The sequence below is a fragment of the Suricata suricatta genome, chromosome 9 (genome assembly GCF_006229205.1).
Source record: "Suricata suricatta isolate VVHF042 chromosome 9, meerkat_22Aug2017_6uvM2_HiC, whole genome shotgun sequence".
Taxonomy (NCBI): domain Eukaryota; kingdom Metazoa; phylum Chordata; class Mammalia; order Carnivora; family Herpestidae; genus Suricata; species Suricata suricatta.
Window position 1 is genome coordinate 26,732,670 of NC_043708.1, and position 19,150 is coordinate 26,751,819.

At 36.3% G+C, this 19,150-nt stretch overlaps 1 protein-coding gene across 4 annotated transcripts in view; it reads right to left on the reverse strand.

Moving 5' to 3' along the window:
• Positions 1 to 19,150, reverse strand: part of LIN52 (lin-52 DREAM MuvB core complex component) — a 107,257-nt gene that overhangs the window by 85,579 nt on the left and 2,528 nt on the right. The window contains exons 1-5 of one of the 4 annotated variants that reach the window (XM_029951018.1): positions 17,210 to 17,337; positions 16,759 to 16,833; positions 15,463 to 15,500; positions 12,624 to 12,690; positions 10,835 to 10,918 (exon numbers count right to left, since the gene is read on the reverse strand). In XM_029951018.1, coding sequence (XP_029806878.1) covers positions 10,835 to 10,918; positions 12,624 to 12,690; positions 15,463 to 15,500; positions 16,759 to 16,833; positions 17,210 to 17,246 — 301 coding nt within the window. In that variant the 5' untranslated portion in view covers positions 17,247 to 17,337. Of the gene's footprint in view, positions 1 to 10,834; positions 10,919 to 12,623; positions 12,691 to 15,462; positions 15,501 to 16,758; positions 16,834 to 17,209; positions 17,338 to 19,150 lie in introns of those variants that run through there. The other 3 variants (XM_029951021.1, XM_029951020.1, XM_029951019.1) reach the window with 3 other exon arrangements.

The window sequence follows — 19,150 nt, forward strand, 5'->3', positions numbered from 1 at the left end:
TGAGTTCCCTACTCAGAAACTTTCCGTGGTGGAATTTTTAATGACACAGAAAAATGCTTAAGCTAGAGTAAGTTAAAAAAATGCACAGGCTAAAGCTATATACATATACGATAGTCTCAGTTATGTTGAAAAGCACGCCTGTGTATGGGCACAAGAGAAATGTATATACAATATCCACACACAGAGGGAAAAGAGTGGGGCAAAAAACAAATCAAAATGTTAAAAAGTGGTTTTTTCTTAGTGAGGCTATAGTTTTTACTTTCTTCCTTCTCTTTACAGTAACAGATTTATGGTAAAGTCTCTTTTAGCTAAGTGTCTCTGTAAACCATCTATAATGAACAGTTAATATTATAGCCACTAAAATAAATAACCTTTTAAAGAACATTTCACATGTTCCCATTACCTGTAAGTCCTCACCCCCTAGAATTCAAAGCCCTCCTCAATCCAGCCCCTATCTCCTCCGTGTCTTAGTTCTTTTTTTTTTTTTAATGTTTATTTATTTTTGAGAGGGAGAGAGAGACAGAGGATGAGTGGGGACGGAGCAGAGAGAGAGAGGCAGGCACAGAATCAGAAGCAGGCTCCAAGCTCTGAGCTGTCAGCACAGAGCCCGACATGGGCTCACAATCCATGAAATCATGGCCTGAGCTGAAGTCAGACACCCAACCGACTGAGTCACCCAGGCTCCCCTGTCTTAGTTCTTAAGGACCATGACGTAACCTGGGCTTAAGAACCAGATTAGATCACTCCCACCATCCCCTGAGCAAAGCTGCTCCTCAAACTCTGTTTCACTCTGAATATTCACTCCACCTGGAATATGGTCCCTTCTCACTCCTGCCTAACAAGCTCCTATGTGTTCTTTAAGGTCTATTTTTAATGATCCAGAAATTGCAAATACTACCAAACCCCTTCCCCTTGTCCACAGCAGACAACACTAACTGACCTCTCTGACTCCAGGCTCCTTCCCAAAATCCTTAATTCTCTGGCCCTCGAGAATCCCTACAGGCCAATCCATGTTAACGTATGAAATAAAACATATCTGCCATTCCTGTAACAATCTAACGCAATTGCCCTCTTCTCCCCTCCCCCATAGGTTTTGTACTCTTATGGAGCTTATCTCCTCTACCGTCTATAAGAATCGTTTACTTAATTGTCTTATCTCCCTTTCCTACTAGATTTTAATCTGTACAAGGGCAGTAATTATGTCTTATTCATCTTCACATCCCCTACAGAGTCTTGCTCGAAGTTGCCACTCAAACAGTTGCTGAATACGTCATTGTTTTGAAATTATCTTATCACTCAAAATGGCTAAATATTTGAAAGTTTTATTTTAAAACAATTAAATTCTTCATAAAAAACAACTAAGGAGTCCAAGTTCATTTCATCAATTTTAGCCAGTATTCCCACTTTGACTTAATAAGGCATTATCTAGGATCACACAGTCACCTGCAGGTTCAAAGGATGGAACAAGAGAAGCTGACATGAGAGAACTGAGCCTATCCTGAGAGGGCTTATGTCCTGGTAAAAAAGCTACTGTATTAAACCACCATATTTTTAGAATTTTTTTCCTACCAATCTCCTTAATCAAAAGCAAAATATTCTTTCTGATGATAGAAAACCTACAGGACTGAGCATCAGAAGTATATATTGCTTTAAAAAGGGATTTAAAAACTGGGGAGATAAAAAGAAAAAACAAAAACCTAAAAAACCAAGCAAGGCATCAACAAAAGTTATGCAAATATTCTGGTAAACTCACCGAATTTTTTACTTATATCAATCAGAAACCCAGCTCAAGAGATACGGGTAGAGGAAAAGCTGGCAGTACAGTAGGACTCATGCTGCCATCTAGAGGTTAAAGGCAAGACAATTTTCCTCCTCAATGCATCAACTGCTGTTAATTTATCTTCTATTATAGAGGGAGACCGAACAGGTCTTATAAAGTAAGCCAGACAAATATCTCTGCTATTAGGTCACAAAGAAAAATATCTAGGACTTAAGAGACCCCATTTTGCTCTCCTTCTCTTCCTTCAGATTAAAATTAAAAACCTGGATGGCTCAGTCAGTTAAGCGTCTGACTTCGGCTCAGGATCTTGTCCGTGAGTTCGCAGGCTGTGCTGACAGCTCAGAGCCTGGAGCCTGCTTCAGATTCTGGGTCTCTTCCTCTCTCTGACCCTCTCCCACTAGCACTCTGTCTCTGTCTCTCTCAAAAATAAATAAGCATTAAAAAAAAATTTTTTTTTTTAAAGAACAGAGCTAACTATCCTTTAAGAATTTTATCGAGATGGGAAACAATTTCCAGATATAAATGGTCATTTTTTAAAAGATAATATGCCTCGACAATAGAGAAGTCTACTATACCACAGGATAGCTTGGAAGCAGAAGTTTTTTTTGATACTACCTTTGTACCTTTGTTCTTTTCCTTATGATTTTCTTAGTATTTTCTTTTTTCTAACTTACTTTATTGTAGAATACAGTATATAAGACAGATAGCATAAAAATATGAGTTAACTGACTTTATCTCAAGAGTTAGGCTTCTGGTCAACAGTAGGCAAATAGTAGTTAAGTTTTGGGGGAGTCAAAGTTATACAGAGATTTTCAAATGCACAGAGGTTTGACAACCCAAGCTCCATTATTCAAAGGTCAACTGTATTTCTCTAAAGTACCAAATGAGCTTTAGAAACAAAACAAATTAACATAGGGGGGAAAAAGAGAGAGGCAAACCAAGAAACAGACTCTTAACTATAAAGAACAACCCCTACAGGGTTGCTGGAGGGGAGGTATGTGTGTGGGGGGGGGGGAATGGGTTAAATAGGTGATGGGGTATTAAGGAGGGCACTTGCGATGAGCAACAAGTGTTGTATTTGAGTAATGAATTACTAAATTCTACACTTGAAATTAATATTACACTGTATGTTTACTGGAATTTAAATAAAAAGTTGGAAATATAAAACACTAATGAGCAAATGAAAATTAAAATGAAATGAAAATGAAATTAAGAAGACAATAACATTGGAGCACCTAGATGGCTCAGTTGGACAAGTACACACTCTTGATCTTGGGGTCATGAGTTCAAGCCCCAAGTTGGAGTACAGAGATAAGTAAATAAATAATGAAATAAACTTAAAAAAAAGACAGTAACATTTGTAACATCAAAAAAATAACAATACTTAAGCATTAACAAATAACATGTAAAACTTATATTTCAAAAACTACAAAATACTGAAAGAAATTAAAGACCTAAGTAAAGAGAAAGACATACTAACTTAGGAATCATCTTAGTATTATGAAGATGGGAATACTCTCCAAACTAATCTACAGATTCAATGCACTCTCCATCAAATTCCCAGCTGACTTATTTGCAACAAGTTAAAATTCCCATAGAAATTCAAGAGACTCAGAATATCCAAAACATTCTTGAAAAAGAACAAAGTTGGAAAACTTATACACCCCAATTTCAAAACCTACTACAGTAATCCAATCAATGGGGTAGTGGCTAAAAGACAGACATAAGATCAATGAAGCAGAACAAAGAGTTTAGAAATAAACTCTCACATTTATGGCCAACTGATTTTTGACAAAAATGCCAAGATAATCAATAGGAAAAGAATAATCTTTTCAACAAATGATGTTTGAAACAACTAGATATCCAAATACAAAACAATGAATTTGGATCCCTACCTCACACCATATACTAAATATACTAAAAATAACTTAAAAGGGATCAAACACCTAAATGTAAGAGTTAAAACTATAAAACTCTTAGGAAAAAACACAGGCATAAATCTTCACAACACTGGATTAGGCAATGGTTTCTTACGTATGAAACCAAAATACAAGGGACAACAACAAAAACAGATAAACCAGACAAACAAAATTTAAAAATTTTGTGCTTCAAAGGACATCATCAAGAAAGTAAAAAGACAACACAAAATGGGAGAGAACTTCTGCAAATCATATACATGATAAGTGACCTGTTTTCGACTATATAAAGACTCTTGGGGCACCTGGGTGGCTTAGATGGTTAAGCATTCAACTCCTGATAGCGGCTCAAGTCATGATCTCACGGTTCCTGAGTTCAAGCCCTGCATCAGGCTCTGTGCTGACAGTGTGGAGCCTACTTGGAATTCTGTCTCCCTCTCTGCCCTTCTTCCTCTGCTCACTCTCTACTCTCTCTCAAGATAAACATTTAAAAAAAAAAAAGCCCTCTTCAACTCAGTAATAAATACTCAAATAATCCAATTTACAAATGGGTAAAGGGTCTAGGGGCACCTGGGTGGCTCAGTCGGTTAAACATCTGACTCTTGGTTTCAGCTCTGGCCATGATCTCACAGTTTATCTCACGCTCTCTCAAACTAAATAAGTAAACTTAAAAAAATAAGTAAATAAAAACAAATAAAAATGGGTAAAGGATTTAAATAAACAGTTCTCTGAAAAAAGCTATACAGCTGGTCACTAAGTACATGAAAACATGCTCAATATCATTAGCTTTTACTCAAATGTAAATCTAAACAATGTGAGATACCACTTCACATCTGGTAGGATGCATGATAATTTTTTGAAGACAAAAACACGTTCTAGCAATCATATAGAGAAACTGGAACCCTCCTACACTGCTGGTGGGAATGTAAAATGGTACAGCCACTATGGAAAACAGCATGACACTTCCTCAAAATGTCAGATATAGAGTGATCACGTGACTCAGAAATTCCACTTCTAGTTATAAGCCCAAGAGAACAAAAAGGTAAATCCACACAAAAACTTGTAAGTAAATGTTTATAGCAGCATTATTCATACTAGTCAAATAGAAAAAATCCAAATGTCCATCAAGTGAAAGATAAGTATAATGTGGATAACTGGCGGACAAATATATCTATAAATGGAGTATTGTTTGACCATAAAAAGAAATTAAGTGCTGATCCATGCTACAGCATAAACACTGAAAACAGTGATATAAATTATTCACAAAGACCACATATTGTATTATTCCATTTATCTGAAACATCCAGAATAGGAAAATTCATAGACAGAGAGCAAATTAGCAGTGGCTTAGACCTGTGGGCCAAAGGGGTAAATAAGGAATGACTGCTAATGGGTACAGGGTTTCTTTTTGGAGATCAAATGTGGTGATAGATGCGCAATTCTAAACATACTAAAAACCACTGAATTGTACACTACAAATAAGTGAATTGTATAATGTGAATTACATTACCAATTTTCACATTCTATTTAAAAATAGTTTGAATATAGCCATTAATTAGCTCATCTACATGAACTACTAAAAGAATTCTAGCCTTCAGAGATAAGAGACAAAATTTTTTTAAGGGTAAAACGTGTTGAGAATCAGTTTTCAGTAAGATTCACAATAGTTCCCGTGGTTTGTTATTGTTGTTTTTTAAGATTTCATTTTTAAGTAATTTCTATAACCAAATATGGGGCTCAAATTTACAACCCCAAGATCAAGAGTTGCATGCATTACCAACTGAGCCAGCCAGGCACCCCTAGTTCCACTGGTCTTAGGAATAAAGCAAGCAATGGACTGTTGAAAAGACTAAATCAGGATTACGTCCAGATTACAATAGTGATGAAGGAAAGTTCAAGCAGAAGATAAAACCAAATCATCACCAATAAGCTTCATCTTATTTTTACTACATGTGGTTGATCATCCAGCCATTATAGGAAAGATTCCAGACATTACAAGACCTTCAAATGCTACTTCTCATCACTAAAATTCTAACTATCCAGAAAAAAAAATTCCAGAAACTTCCACCTTTTTAGTTTTAGGTCAATGGATTTCATTAGAGAAATTCCACCATTTCACCTGAAGTCATCAGCAGTTATCATCCACTCAATCAGCAAATTCACACTTTACTATGCAAATACTTTACTGAACAAATACATGCATGTTTACTACATGCCAGGTACTCTATAGATTAGAAAGAAAGCTCAAATTATGATTGTTACCTAAAAAAGTTATAATCAATCCAAGGGATAAAACAAGTACGAAAAATCTCCCAAAGTGGTAGAAGTACGATACAAATTAAACAAATGAACTGCTTAAGGAGCAATTTAGGAGGCCAGGAAAGAGAGTTCACTTTCCAGATCAGGAAGAAAAGAAAAGGTTAATGAAAGGGGTAAACTTGGGACTAAACAGTGAAGGATGAATAAAAGTTCTAATATTAGAAATAGGTGAGGGAGAGCTTTCTGAGAAAAAGGAATAGCATGGATAGAATTGATAGGCAACTGTTTCAGAAAGAGTGACTATTTCAAACAGGAACAGGGTATGGTGTTTTGGTAGTGGTAGGGAAGAAGTAAGAAAACTAGACATTCAGCTAGGACCAGAGTGAAGAGGATTTTGAATGCCATTCTAGAGTATGAATTTGACTGCATGGTCAGTAAAGGACTACTAATGACTAATGAGCAAAAGACAAAAGAAGCAAATGATACTTTAGAAAAATTAATCTAAGAAGAGTAAACAAGATGGCCTGGAATGTGGTGGTTGAGAGGTAGGAAGACTGGTTAGGTGACTGCAATAACACCCGCCAAACAAGAGGGACACTGAACTCAGAAAGAAGTCAGAGAAATGAAATTCTTTTTATGGTAAGATAGCTTACGATTTTTCATAGTTCTATATATTCCATGAGAATTTCATATAAATTAATGGCTCAAAGCAAGCCAAGGAACCTCAATCATGACAAGCTATAAATGCTTATACAAAAAATTACTGCACTCCAAAATCTCCATACCAAAAAGGTTATCTGAGACATAATCACATACAGAATCAAAGGGCAAGGTTCATCTTCCAAAAGACACGATCTCGTTACTATCAACCCTAGAAGGTACATATTATTTCTATACTAACATTTAATAATGCCCTAGGGAAGTGACAAACAATCACGTTTTGAGGACAAACATTTTTTGCATTTTTTTTCTTTCCATCATCTTTATCAGTGCAGATATTTGCATGAAAACAGGATCACTGGTCCTTGGGGATTCATCAGTTCCTACTGCTTATTTTTCATCCATGTCATCCTCTCAATTAATGCAGGAAAGAGGATTGAGACATCGAAACACCAGATTAGGGTGTCAAGTAAATGTCAACCCCTAGAGTAGATGAATAATCTGTAAGGACAAAAAAAGATCTTGTTTTTATGCAAATACACCATATATGATAAAACAAAGATTGACTATACCAAGAAGTCCAATACATATCAATATAAATCTTTCCAATTAATTCTAAATTTTAAAACTATTTCTTGTATGTCAGTTAATTTGTTGTGATCAGAGAAGATGACAATGAGTTGCAAAGCACTGATACAGAAACTGAAATAAGGCTGAATTTTGAACCAGAAAAAAATTCTGAAAAATCTCAGTTGTGCTCATGGGACTCATATGACAGAAATTAGCATTTCTGTTTTGGAATGTTGATTCAGTGCTTAAGGAGGCTATGTTGGATGAATGCAAATCTCTAACTCTAGAGTCTTAAATTTTAGAAATACAAACACCTAATACTAATATTCTTAACTACATGGATCAAAAACTAAAACCACACCAAATCTCTCATTCTGTGGAAAGCCATTAAAATAAACTTAACTGATTTTACAGTTTTCAAGGTGGTAATAAATAGTTAATAAAATAAAGTCATTTATAGAAGACTTCTAGATAATAACAAAAAAAGCGACAGAATCAGACTATCACCATTTGACAACCTATAATAAAACAGAAGAATGAGGCAGTTATCAAAGGCTACTAAAAATCTGCTGTAAGGCTGATGGAGAATTTTACAACGAATAATAGAACAGGTTAATAATGCTTTTATCAACTAATTAATTTTAACATCACCAACAGAGATAGGCAGACATGATGTACCTTCTGATGGATGGATACAATACCATTTATGAAATACTCTTGCCAAAATAACAATTAAAAGTTCAAGCTATATTTATGCAGGCTTCTATATCTAACTACCAGAGAATAAAAAAGGAATAAATGAACATATTAAACACTACCATAGGAATATAAACAACAAAATCCAGAATGTAGAAAATTCTACACAACAAATAACTTGTTTTAACAAATGATAAGGGAAAATAAAAGGGAGGTGGTACTATGACAGATTAGGAGAGACTTGAAGGACATATCAATCAAATACAAATACAGTACATGAACCTTATTTAGGGACTGATTCAAATAAACCAACAATTGATAAAGACAATTATAAACCAACAAGGGAAATCCAAATCCTGATTAGCTATTTGACAACAGTTTGTTAAAAAATTTTTAGGCATAGTAATGGAATGGTGCTTATATTTTAAAACGTTAGGGAAGAGGGAAATAGACTTTGTTTTTTGGAATTATAGATGAAGTTACTGGGTGATGGGGTACTAGGATACCTGAGATTTGCTTTAAAATAATTGTGGGGAGAAGCACTGGGTGTTATATGGAAACCAATTTGACAATAAACTATTATAAAATAAAAAATAAAAAATAATTATGGGAGATTGTATAAGTGAAACATTGGCCCTATATGGACTATTGAAGCTAGGTCTTAGGAACATGAAGTCATTATTCTTTTTTCTACTTTGTGGCTCAGTTGGTTAAGCATCCAACTAATTTTTATTTCAGCTCAGGTCATGACCTTGAGATTCATGGGATAGAGGTCCACATAAGACTTTGCTCTTATGTGGAGGCTGCTTGGGATTCTCTCTCTCCCTCTCTCGGCCTCACCTCTGCTGCTCATGCATGAGTGCTCTCTCTTTCTCAAAATAAATAAAGAACATTTTTTAAAAATGGGGAATATATTATCCTTCTCAGTAGGAAAGCAGAAAAGCTAATCAGAAGAAATACAGCAATTTCAACTACAACTAGCTAGAGATAATATGCTAATAAATACATTTGACAACATAGCGTCTTCTTGACATAACAAGCATAAAACTTCATTGAAAAACTGACACAGAGAGATAGAGGATTACGTTTTATTTAGAGAGCATGAGCAAGGGAGAGGGGCAGAGGGAGAGAGGATCTTTTTGTAAAGTTTATTTATTTATTTTTGAGAGAGAGAGAGTGAGCGAGCATTGAGGGGAGAGGGGCAGAGAGAAAAGGAGAGAGAGAATCCCAAGCAGTCTCTGCACTGTCAGCACAGAGCCCGATGTGGTACTCAAACTCATGCAATTGTGAGATCATGGTCTGAGCCAAAACTAAGAGTCGGATGTTTAATCGACTGAGCCACTCAGCACTTTGAGATAAAGGATTATTATATAGCATTTACTATCCAGAGCTAGTAAAAGAATCTTCTATATGATACCAAGCTTGCATTCATGTATTACAAACCCTGGAAGTCCATGATATACGTGGTAAATAATAATTTTGCCAAGACATAAATTTTAACCATGAGAAATAAATGATGAGTAACACAGAGTTAAGTTAGATAACAATGAGAAAACCTAGACCACCTACCAACCATATTTGAAAGCAGTTTGTTTCCTGCTTCTTGATTCATGAAGTGATTAAAATGTTTTCTTGGTAAAAGAAAGCCAACTGTTGATGACAGTGATGGTAATATAGAAAAGATAAAGAGGCCTAGGAAGTGATGACTATTAGTCAAAACTTAGAAGTTTTACAGGTGCCTGAGTGGCTCAAATGACTGAATGCCAACTCCTAATTTTGGCTCAAGTCATGACCTCATGGTTAATGAGATAGAGCCCTAAGTTGGGCTCTGTGCTACAACATGGAATCTGCTTGGGATTCTCTCTCTCCTCTCTCTCTCTCTTCCTCCCCTCACTTATTATTAATAAATAAATAAGTTTTAAATTAAATTTTAAAGTGAAATATTGAATTTGGCACTCATTTCAATCAACAATGGGAACAAATCCTCTATATGGTCTATAAATAAGAAAAAATTTATGAAACTGTTTTTGGGACTGTTCCAATCAGTACAAAATTTGCATGTTTGAGGAAAATTATAAACTACTGTAGCTTCTCACAACTGTGGATTCAGGAAGGTCTCAGGAAGTACCCATTGAGAACAAAGTATTATGTTGAGTTTCTTTCACTTAAAAATAAGAAATTCTACAATTTCTTTCCCAGTTTTATAATGAATGCAGTATGGGAAGAAATATAAGCTATATGGGCTTTCCTTTGGGGAACCAATCTTTCTTCCCATTCAATGTGATCTGAGTCAGACTAACCCCTCTAAATTGTGTCTGTGTAATCAGGATCCAAGCCTGACCCATCAGGGTGTTTCATGCTAACTGGCTAAAGGAGTGGTTCTAAAATGAGTCAAGACGGTGCAGTCTGAGTCCTTCCTAGGATTTTTCTTTTGGAATGTTCATAAAAAACGTTCTTTATTTTGAGATTACAAGATTTAAAGACATATAAACTGGAGCTCCTTTTGGCCACCCTGCCCAGTGCTACTTCAAAGAATAAGGCTAATGCAAAAGCCTTGAACTGCAAAACAAAAGCCAAGAACAAGAGTACATCCCAATGACACCATTAAAAGTCAAAGATCTAGATGCCCTGAAAGCTATTTCTACTCTTGAAATTTTGAATTATTCAAACTAATAAAGTCCCTCTTTTGCTTTAGCTAGTTTGATTTGATATTGTATAGCTTTAAACTGAAAGTATTTATACTTTTCTCAAGTGTAGAGAAAAATAACTTGTTATTGAGTAAACTCCATAATTACTCCAGTGTATCATACCATAAAATTAATCTAGCGCACTAGATTATAGTGACTCCTTACCTTCAGAATACCTAATAAAGATACTTTCTGAGTTACAGCCAAACTTGTCATGCAATATACAACCTGCAACCCTGAATACATGGGATTGTATGGGTACTCACACTCATCTAGCCCCAGCTGATAGGCCAAGTTCTGTAGGCCTCGTACCTTCTCCATCAAATTAGCTGTGGTGAGGCTCCCTAGTTCTGAAACAGAATAATTTATTTCAATACCATTTCTTTCTACTGTTCTCTAGTGACAATCCATTCAGATTGGAAATTCATGTTATAAAACTTTTCAAGCTTAATGCTTATCTAATAAGTAGAAAACGATCTCTCCTTATCCAATCATTCTCCTTCTACACACACACACACACACACACACACACACACACACACACAAATCAGTGAATTTTTACTACTGTTACAAAATGCTTCAGATGAACTTACTCATTTAATGAGAAAATAGCATACAAACATAATGTTATATTTTATTCTAAAGATCTTTTTATAACTTTCATTTTACCCATCACATAAACACACCATTAAAATATGAAACCTTGTGATACGACACGGCATTGAGAATGCCTCACAGATATTTGTCTTGCAAAATGGACACTGTCTCCACCATCATTATAAGTCCTCATTATTCCAAATAACAATAAAATAGCAACAAAACAGTTACTCTTCCCCATTTCCCTAAGTTAGTAAACAGGGACTAAACATTAATTCAAACTCTACCTTCAAATCAAAGTCCTACCAATTTTTTAAGTTTACTAGATAAAAAGACAGTATACTTAAAATAACTTAGTTCACCAGATTTTCATTTAAATAGCACACAATTCCTTTTATGTTTAACACAGGTCAATTTGCATGGAACATGATGCTATAATCCCTTATTAAAAATGTAAAGTTTCCTTAGGAAATACATATCGATGGGACTTTATACAAATGTCTGTTTGGAACATTACAACAATGAACCCAAGATGCCCTTGAGACTTAATTTTTCCATGGCTGGAGGAGGGGACCTGCATTTAAGCATTTTGTGCAGAACAATGAATTACCATTGAAATCAAATAAAGGTGTTATTTTCTCTCACTTATCATGCCACACTCATTACCCATATCTGGCATAAGGAGACTTTCATGATCTGTTCAGCTTTTAAATAGCTCAAGATTTTTACCTTAATTTCAGTCTATTACTTCACAACCATCATGAATCTTATCACTAGAAGGATGATAAAAATTAAATAAAGTAGAGCAAAATCAAGGAAAATTAATGTTTTTTAATTTAAATTTCCACTTTGTGGTTGAGTTCCAAGTCATTTATCAAAAAAACAATATTCACTTCACTACTTATAGTATTCTTTATGGGAGAAATTGATGGGATAGAAACAACTAAAAGACAGGTCTTAACTCACTAAGAGTTATCAATTAATAGTACTGACAATATATAGCAGTAAATCCTGTGTAAGGCACTTGTGTTAGAATGGTAAAGGGCTAGACTTAAAAGATCAGTTTAACATTTAATTCTAATAAATCTTGGTTAAGTTAACCTCTGAACCTTAGACATCATCATACCTAACCCACAGGACCTGTTTGAGAATTGAGTAGGAAATTTTTATGTGAAAGCCTTTGTTGATTGTAGCATTATACAAAATAAAGTTAATATTAAAGGAATTTAGCAGCAGCAGAAATCATTATGACTGGTTCTGAATTGAAGGGATTTATACATATGGATAAACAGAGGCAAGCATTCAGAAATGAAGAACCATGTATCAGCTTGGTTAAGCAGGTGGTCTGGCTGCAGCAGAGAATACTTGTAAGAGAACAGTGAGAGAAAAATTGGAAAGGTGGTTTGTGGAAGAGAATAAACGTCAGGTTGAAGGTTACAGGTCACCAGCACTGCTTACCTTTTAACATGTCAATGTCATCCCGTTCTATTTCAGCCATCCATTTGGGTGGAGAACTAGTAATAGGCTGTCAAAATGTAAGAATATATCCACTCAGTGCATACAAAATGTAAAGAGATCATAATCTTCCTTCTTATAAGAAAAGTAGCCTGTCATACAGCCTTCAAATTGTTCAAAACAACTGGCAAATTATAATTTCAAAAACTCAGATTTCTCTAGGTTCAGATATGGCTTACAAAGAGTCCCTTTACAAAATAATACTGCTCGGGGCGCCTGGGTGGCTCAGTCGGTTAAGTGTCTGACTTCGGCTCAGGTCATGATCTCACAAGTTTGTGGGTCTGAGCCCCGCGTCCGGCTCTGCTAAAAGCTAGCTCAGAGCCTGGAGCCTGCTTCAGATTCTGTATCTCCCTCTCTCTCCGACCCTCCCCTGCTCGCACTGTCTCTTTCTGTCTCTCAAAAATAAATTAAAAAAAAAAAAAAAAACATTTAAAAAACCCAAAAACAAAAACAAAATAATACTGCTCATCTTTATAACTGGTCTCAGAGAAATTGTCTTAGAAAGGTCTGGGGGGCCCTGGGTGGCTCTATCATTTAAGTGTCTGACTGTTGATTTGGGTTCAGTTCATGATGTCACGGTACATGAGATTAAGCCCATGTCATGCTCTACGCTCACAGTGTGGAGCCTCCTTGGAATTTTCTCTCCCTCTCCCTCTGCTCCTCCCCCCCACCCCCCACCGATCTCTTTGTCAAAATAAATAAATAAACATAAAAAAAGAAAGATCTACCACTGTTACTGTTTCATGCATAAGAGGTTAGTAAAGCAATGAAAGAAATTACTTGAAATCCAGTTCTGGTAAAAGATTCCAACTGAACCGCTTGAGACAATCAGCAAGTAAAATTTTCTGGCAGAAAAGATTCAAAGAACAATGGCGCGCGCTCTCTCTCTCTCTCTCTCTCTCTCTCTCTCACACACACACGTACACTCATGCACACGCACATACACACATACATACACACACTCAGGAATATTACTCAGTCATAAAAATAATTAAATCTTGCCATTCATAACAACATGAATGGATCTAGAAGGCATCATGCTAAGTGAAATAAGTCAGAGAAAGGCAAATGACAAACACCACATGATTTCACTTATATATGGAATCTAAAAACAAAAACAAAAACAAAAAACAAGGGGGTGCTTGAGTGGCTCAGTTGGTTATGTGTCTGACTCTTAATTTTGGCTCAGGTCATGATCTTACAGCCATGAGTTCAAGCCCCATGTTTGGCTAGGCACTGATAGTGCACTGAACCTACTTGGAATTCTCTCTCCCTCTCTCTGCCCCTCCTCCACTCGTACTCACATGATCTCTCTCACAAAACAGATATAAGCTTAAAAAAAAATAAATGAGTAAGCAAAAAAAAAAAGGAAACAGACTTATGAAACTCATGAATACAGAGGACAAACTGGTGGTTGTGTTGGGAGAGGAGTAGGCAAAATAGGTGAAAGGGATTAAGGGATACAAACTTTCAGTTATAAAGTAAGTAAGTCAGAGAAATGAAAAGTACAGCATAAGGAATATAGTCAATGACAATGTAATATATGTAATTGTTGATTCACTATGTTGTACACCTGAACTAATATATTATGTGTCAACTATACTTGAATTAAATTTTAAAGAGAGGGGCGCCTGGGTGGCTTAGTAGGTTAAGCTCCCGACTTCAGCTCAGATCATGAACTCATGATTCATGAGTTTGAGCCTCGCGATGGGCTCTGTGCTGACAGCTCAGAGCCTGCTTCGGATTCTATGTCTCCTTCTCTCTCTGCCCCTCCCAGGCTCACGCTTTGTCTCTCTTTTTCTCTTACAAAAATAAAGATTAAAAAATTTTTTTAAATGTTAAAAGGACTACTTAAAGAAGTAGTCCTCTATTTGTGAGAAGACAATAATGATCATCACTTCAAATTTCATTTTACTATAACATTTTAGAAAACTTTAGAACTTTTATCTTCTCATTTATGAAAAGCAAACTTACAAAATATGAAAGAGAGCCAATTCTTGGGATAACTTTCGGAAACAGTTTTCAGGCCTACCTGCATATGAGAATAATCTACATAACAAAAAAACAGAGATGATGTGGACACACTCCAGATGCACTGATGCAGAGTATCAGAGGTGGGGAAAGGGTCCAGTGAAGAGAACAGACCAACAGACATTACAATGTATGTTTTTTTCGAACTCTGGATACATTTATTTATTAATATATTGTCAAATTGGCTAACATACAGTGTGTAAAGTTTGCTCCTGGTTTTGGGAGATTCTAATGTACCATTTATTTAACTTCAAAAACATACTGGCACACTACCAATACAAAAAAAGATACCGTTTCAGGGCCTCCTGCCCTGAAAGTAGGAAAGTTATAGCTCTAATGGATATTTTACTTTGCTTTCTGATGAGCTATTGAGAAATTTCAAATTCCTGTAAGAAGAATAAGTTAAGGTCATAATGCATCTCATAAACAATAGAGAAAAGCTTCAAAGTCATGGTTTAGGCCAAAAGAATACTAGTGTTACATTAAATATTTCAACTGTCTTACCTTAAAAGCTTTCAAGCTGAGAAAAGTAGCTAATAGACAAAGGTCAAAATGCCAAAATGGAGCTTTTGGACAGAGGAAGATGTTATTATCAACATGATGATAATATAAACAGATGTCCAGGCCTGTAGTTACAAACTGATTTGAAGCCTATGACATTTTTCTTGAAAATAAAGAAATAGATATTTAAGCTTTTACTAAGGAGTAAACCACTGGATGAACTTCACTAGGTACGTGAAATATTACTTACACTTTTAAAGGAAGCTGCAAATTCAGCAACACCTGGTACTGAAAAGATAAAACACATTATTTACTCAATAAATATTTGATTGCCCCAGACACAGAGGATCCAAATAATAAAAAGAAAACAGCCTTGTCTTCAAGGAGTTTATAGTCAGGAAAAGGAGAAAAACTTAGGAACTATTTTTTAAGTGCTCCAAAAAAGATACCAAGTGCTATGGGAAGACAAAAAAAAAAAAAAAAAAAGAGAGAGAGAAAGAAAGAAAAGAAAAGAAAGAAAAAAAATCTGTATCTGACTGAGGAGAGGGGACAGGAAAGCTTCTCAAAGAAAATAATGCTTCGGGGCGCCTGGGTGCCCTGACTTCAGCTCAGGTCATGATCTGATGGTTCGTGGATTCGAGCCCCATGTCAGGCTCTGTGCTGACAGCTCAGAGCCTGGAGCCTGCTTCAGATTCTGTGTCACCCCCTCTCTGCCCCTCCTCTGCTTGTCCTTTGTCTCTATCTCTCAAAAATAAATAAATGTTAAAAAAAGAGAAAAAAGAAAAGAATGCTTCAAATGAACTTGGAAGGATCAGAAATTAGCTGGAGAAGACAGGGAAATACAATACCCTTTACCAAAAAATTTAAATTTACTTTTTAGGTATGCTGTTCTATCAATCCAACTGCTATTTAAACGCTTCAAAGGAAGAATCACATTAGAAAACAGAAAGATAAAAACAGACACTTAAAAATAAAATACTGTTGGGGGCGCCTCGGTGGCTCAGTCAGTTAAGCATCTGACTTTGGCTTGTTATGATCCTACATCTCATGGGTTCAAGCCCTGCATCAGGCTCTGTGCTGAGAGCTCAGAGCGTGGAGCCTGCTTCAGATTCTGTGTCACCCTCTCTCTCGATCTGCCCCTACCCCCTCACTCTCTGTCTCTCTCAAAATAAAATATAAAAAGACATAAAAAAATTTTTAATGTATTTATTTATCTATATAATCATTATCAAGGCCAAAAGGATTTGTACCAAACTATTAATAGTGATTTTATAAGAGTGAAGAAAGTGAAGAAATACTTTATGTATCTCTGTATTGTCTGAACTTATGAAAGACGTAATTTTTTTAAGGTTGTCTATCATTTCCTGAGTCACACTGAGTCCTGAAAAAGTTAAACCACCAAAAAGCTATTGTTAACATTAGATCAGAGAATTCAGTCCCTTCCCTGTGAAGTAAAATCAAATTTTTAACCAATCTTCAAAAATCTCTCTCAAAGTACCACTGGTTCTCCTGTATTGCTTCTGATGTCAAGAAATCAAAAACTTACATTGCTCTGGCCAAAGGTCTGGTGAGGCACGGTCAAGTTTTTCAAAACTTAACAGAGATGCTTCCAGATCTGTCCCTAGAACAAAACACCCAGATGGGCCAAGAAGACAGAAAACATGTTAATTTACATTTTGTAACATTTCAGACTCAAAGAACATAACAAACTGGAACACCTTCCTGGAAGTTTAGAAATCTGAGTTCTAGAACTACTGATACTACTGGGCCATGACATTATACAAATAAATCATTCTCCTTCATCAACTTGGCTTTTCTGGGCTGTAAACTGGGAGCAATATTTTAGTGGGGTTAGGAAAAATAAGTATCAACAAACCCATCTATATATTCACTTATACTCTTAGACTTTCCCCCAATGCAGTGTCCCTGCTCCCAAGAAAGACAAACTCCTCTGCAAAGCTCTGGATGTCATTTTTCCCTTGCTTTGTCAAAGATACCATCTTGAATAATCTTTCTTCTACAATTAATGTCCATGTTTTCTACTGACTCATCCTCAACAGCAAGAAAGCCTTCTCTAGAATGTCTCCTTCTTTGAAAAAATTTCTTCTATGACCTCATTACCTCCTTATTCCTCCTTCATTTCAAAAGTTCTTCAGTTGTCTATCCCGCTATCTCCACTCCCCTCCCCTCACATTCTCTCCTTAACCCACGAAAATCAGGCTTGTACTCCTGCATACATGGAAAGTGCTGTGGTCACAGTCATCTATCACCACCTATGTTGCTAAATCCAGCGGTCACTTCTCTGTTGTCTATTAGGTGACCTCTCTGCAGCACTTACACACTGACCACTCTCCTTGAAAAAATCCACTTCCAGCTTCTATAAAACCACTATGCTGCTGATTTTTTCTCCTACCTTACTGACTCTTACCTCATTCTCATCCACACAGGTCCCACCTGAGGCTGACTTCACTCTACCTGAAGTCTCCTAAGGAGACTAGCCCCACCGTCTTTACCATCATTTATATGTCAACAACTCCATATTTATATTTCCAGTCCTAATGTTTCCCAGAACTTCAGAGGTATAGCTAGGAGGTCTACTTAACAAACTCCTCTGTCAGAGCTCTAATAACTCCTGACATCTGTCTCTATTTACATGTGTGAAATCTTAAGTCTAATACATTCAAAACCATCCCACCTCAAGAAATAGAACCACCATGAACCCCAGGTCTCAAACCAAAATCCAGATGTTATCTATCCTTCATGTCTCCCTTTCCTTCACCCTTCCATTACAATCCATCAGTAAGTCCAGTAGTTTCCATCTCCAAAATGTACCATGAAACCAAATCAACTAGCCAAGGAACCACAAATTCTCTCCCAAACTACTTCAGAAGCCACTCAACAGTTCTCCCTGCTTCTATTCTTATCTCTCCCCCTCCCTACCCAAATCTGTTCTCCACAAAGTAGCCAGAACTGAATTTTTTTTAAATATCAGTTAGTTTGCATCACTCTTCAGCTTTTTGTATCTGCCATGCCCTAGAAAAAATCATGCCTCTGCCTTATTCATGACCCAGCACCCAACTAATTCTTCCATACCATTTGATACCTACCATTTCTTCACCACTCTTGCCCCAGCACACAGTAGGTGCTCAATACTAATAACAAAGTTTGAGCACATTTTGTGTGCTCAGTATGCTAGCCAGTTGCATAGTTAGTTAATGATCTAAACAGTGGTTCTTAACATTTTCTGGGTGAGTCACATCTTTGGAATTCTGGGGGGGAAAGGGATATGTATGGATTCATTCCCTGAAAAATGTACATATGCATAAAATTTTTCAACATGTGCTTTCCTTCAGGTGCCTGGGTGGCTCAGTCAGTTAAGTATCTGACTGTTGATCTCAGCTCAGGTCTTGATCTCCAGGTCATGAGTTCAAGACCTATGCCAGGCTAGACGCTGGGTATGAAGCCTACTTAAAAAAACAATAACAACAACAAACACTGCTTTTCTCTAAACTGAATTCCGCCCCCCCCCCCAAATTTTCTAAGGAAATTTCCAGCAGCATTCTAGTTGGTAAGGAACTCAACCCTAATAAATTGCCTTAACTAAAGCTTCCAAAAATGGTAACAAAGAAAAGCTGTGTGTAACACACAAAATGCCAGTTTTCAGATTCCCAAGGAATGGTACTGATGGGAAGTTCAACTGTAACAAAAGTGAACTTACTGAGAGTAGGCTCCAGTCACAAACAAGAGTAGCCTTATGATCCCACAGTCTGGGGCATAACTCAGAATCTGCTGTGGGTACTACTCTCATTCCTTAAGTAATTCCAGGGTCCTTGTTGTTAAAGATATGACAAGCAAATTTAGCATTAAAAAGGCAAATGAGTAAATGACCTATATTTGAATTAAATCGTAAAGAAAGAGACAGGTAAAACACTAAAGAT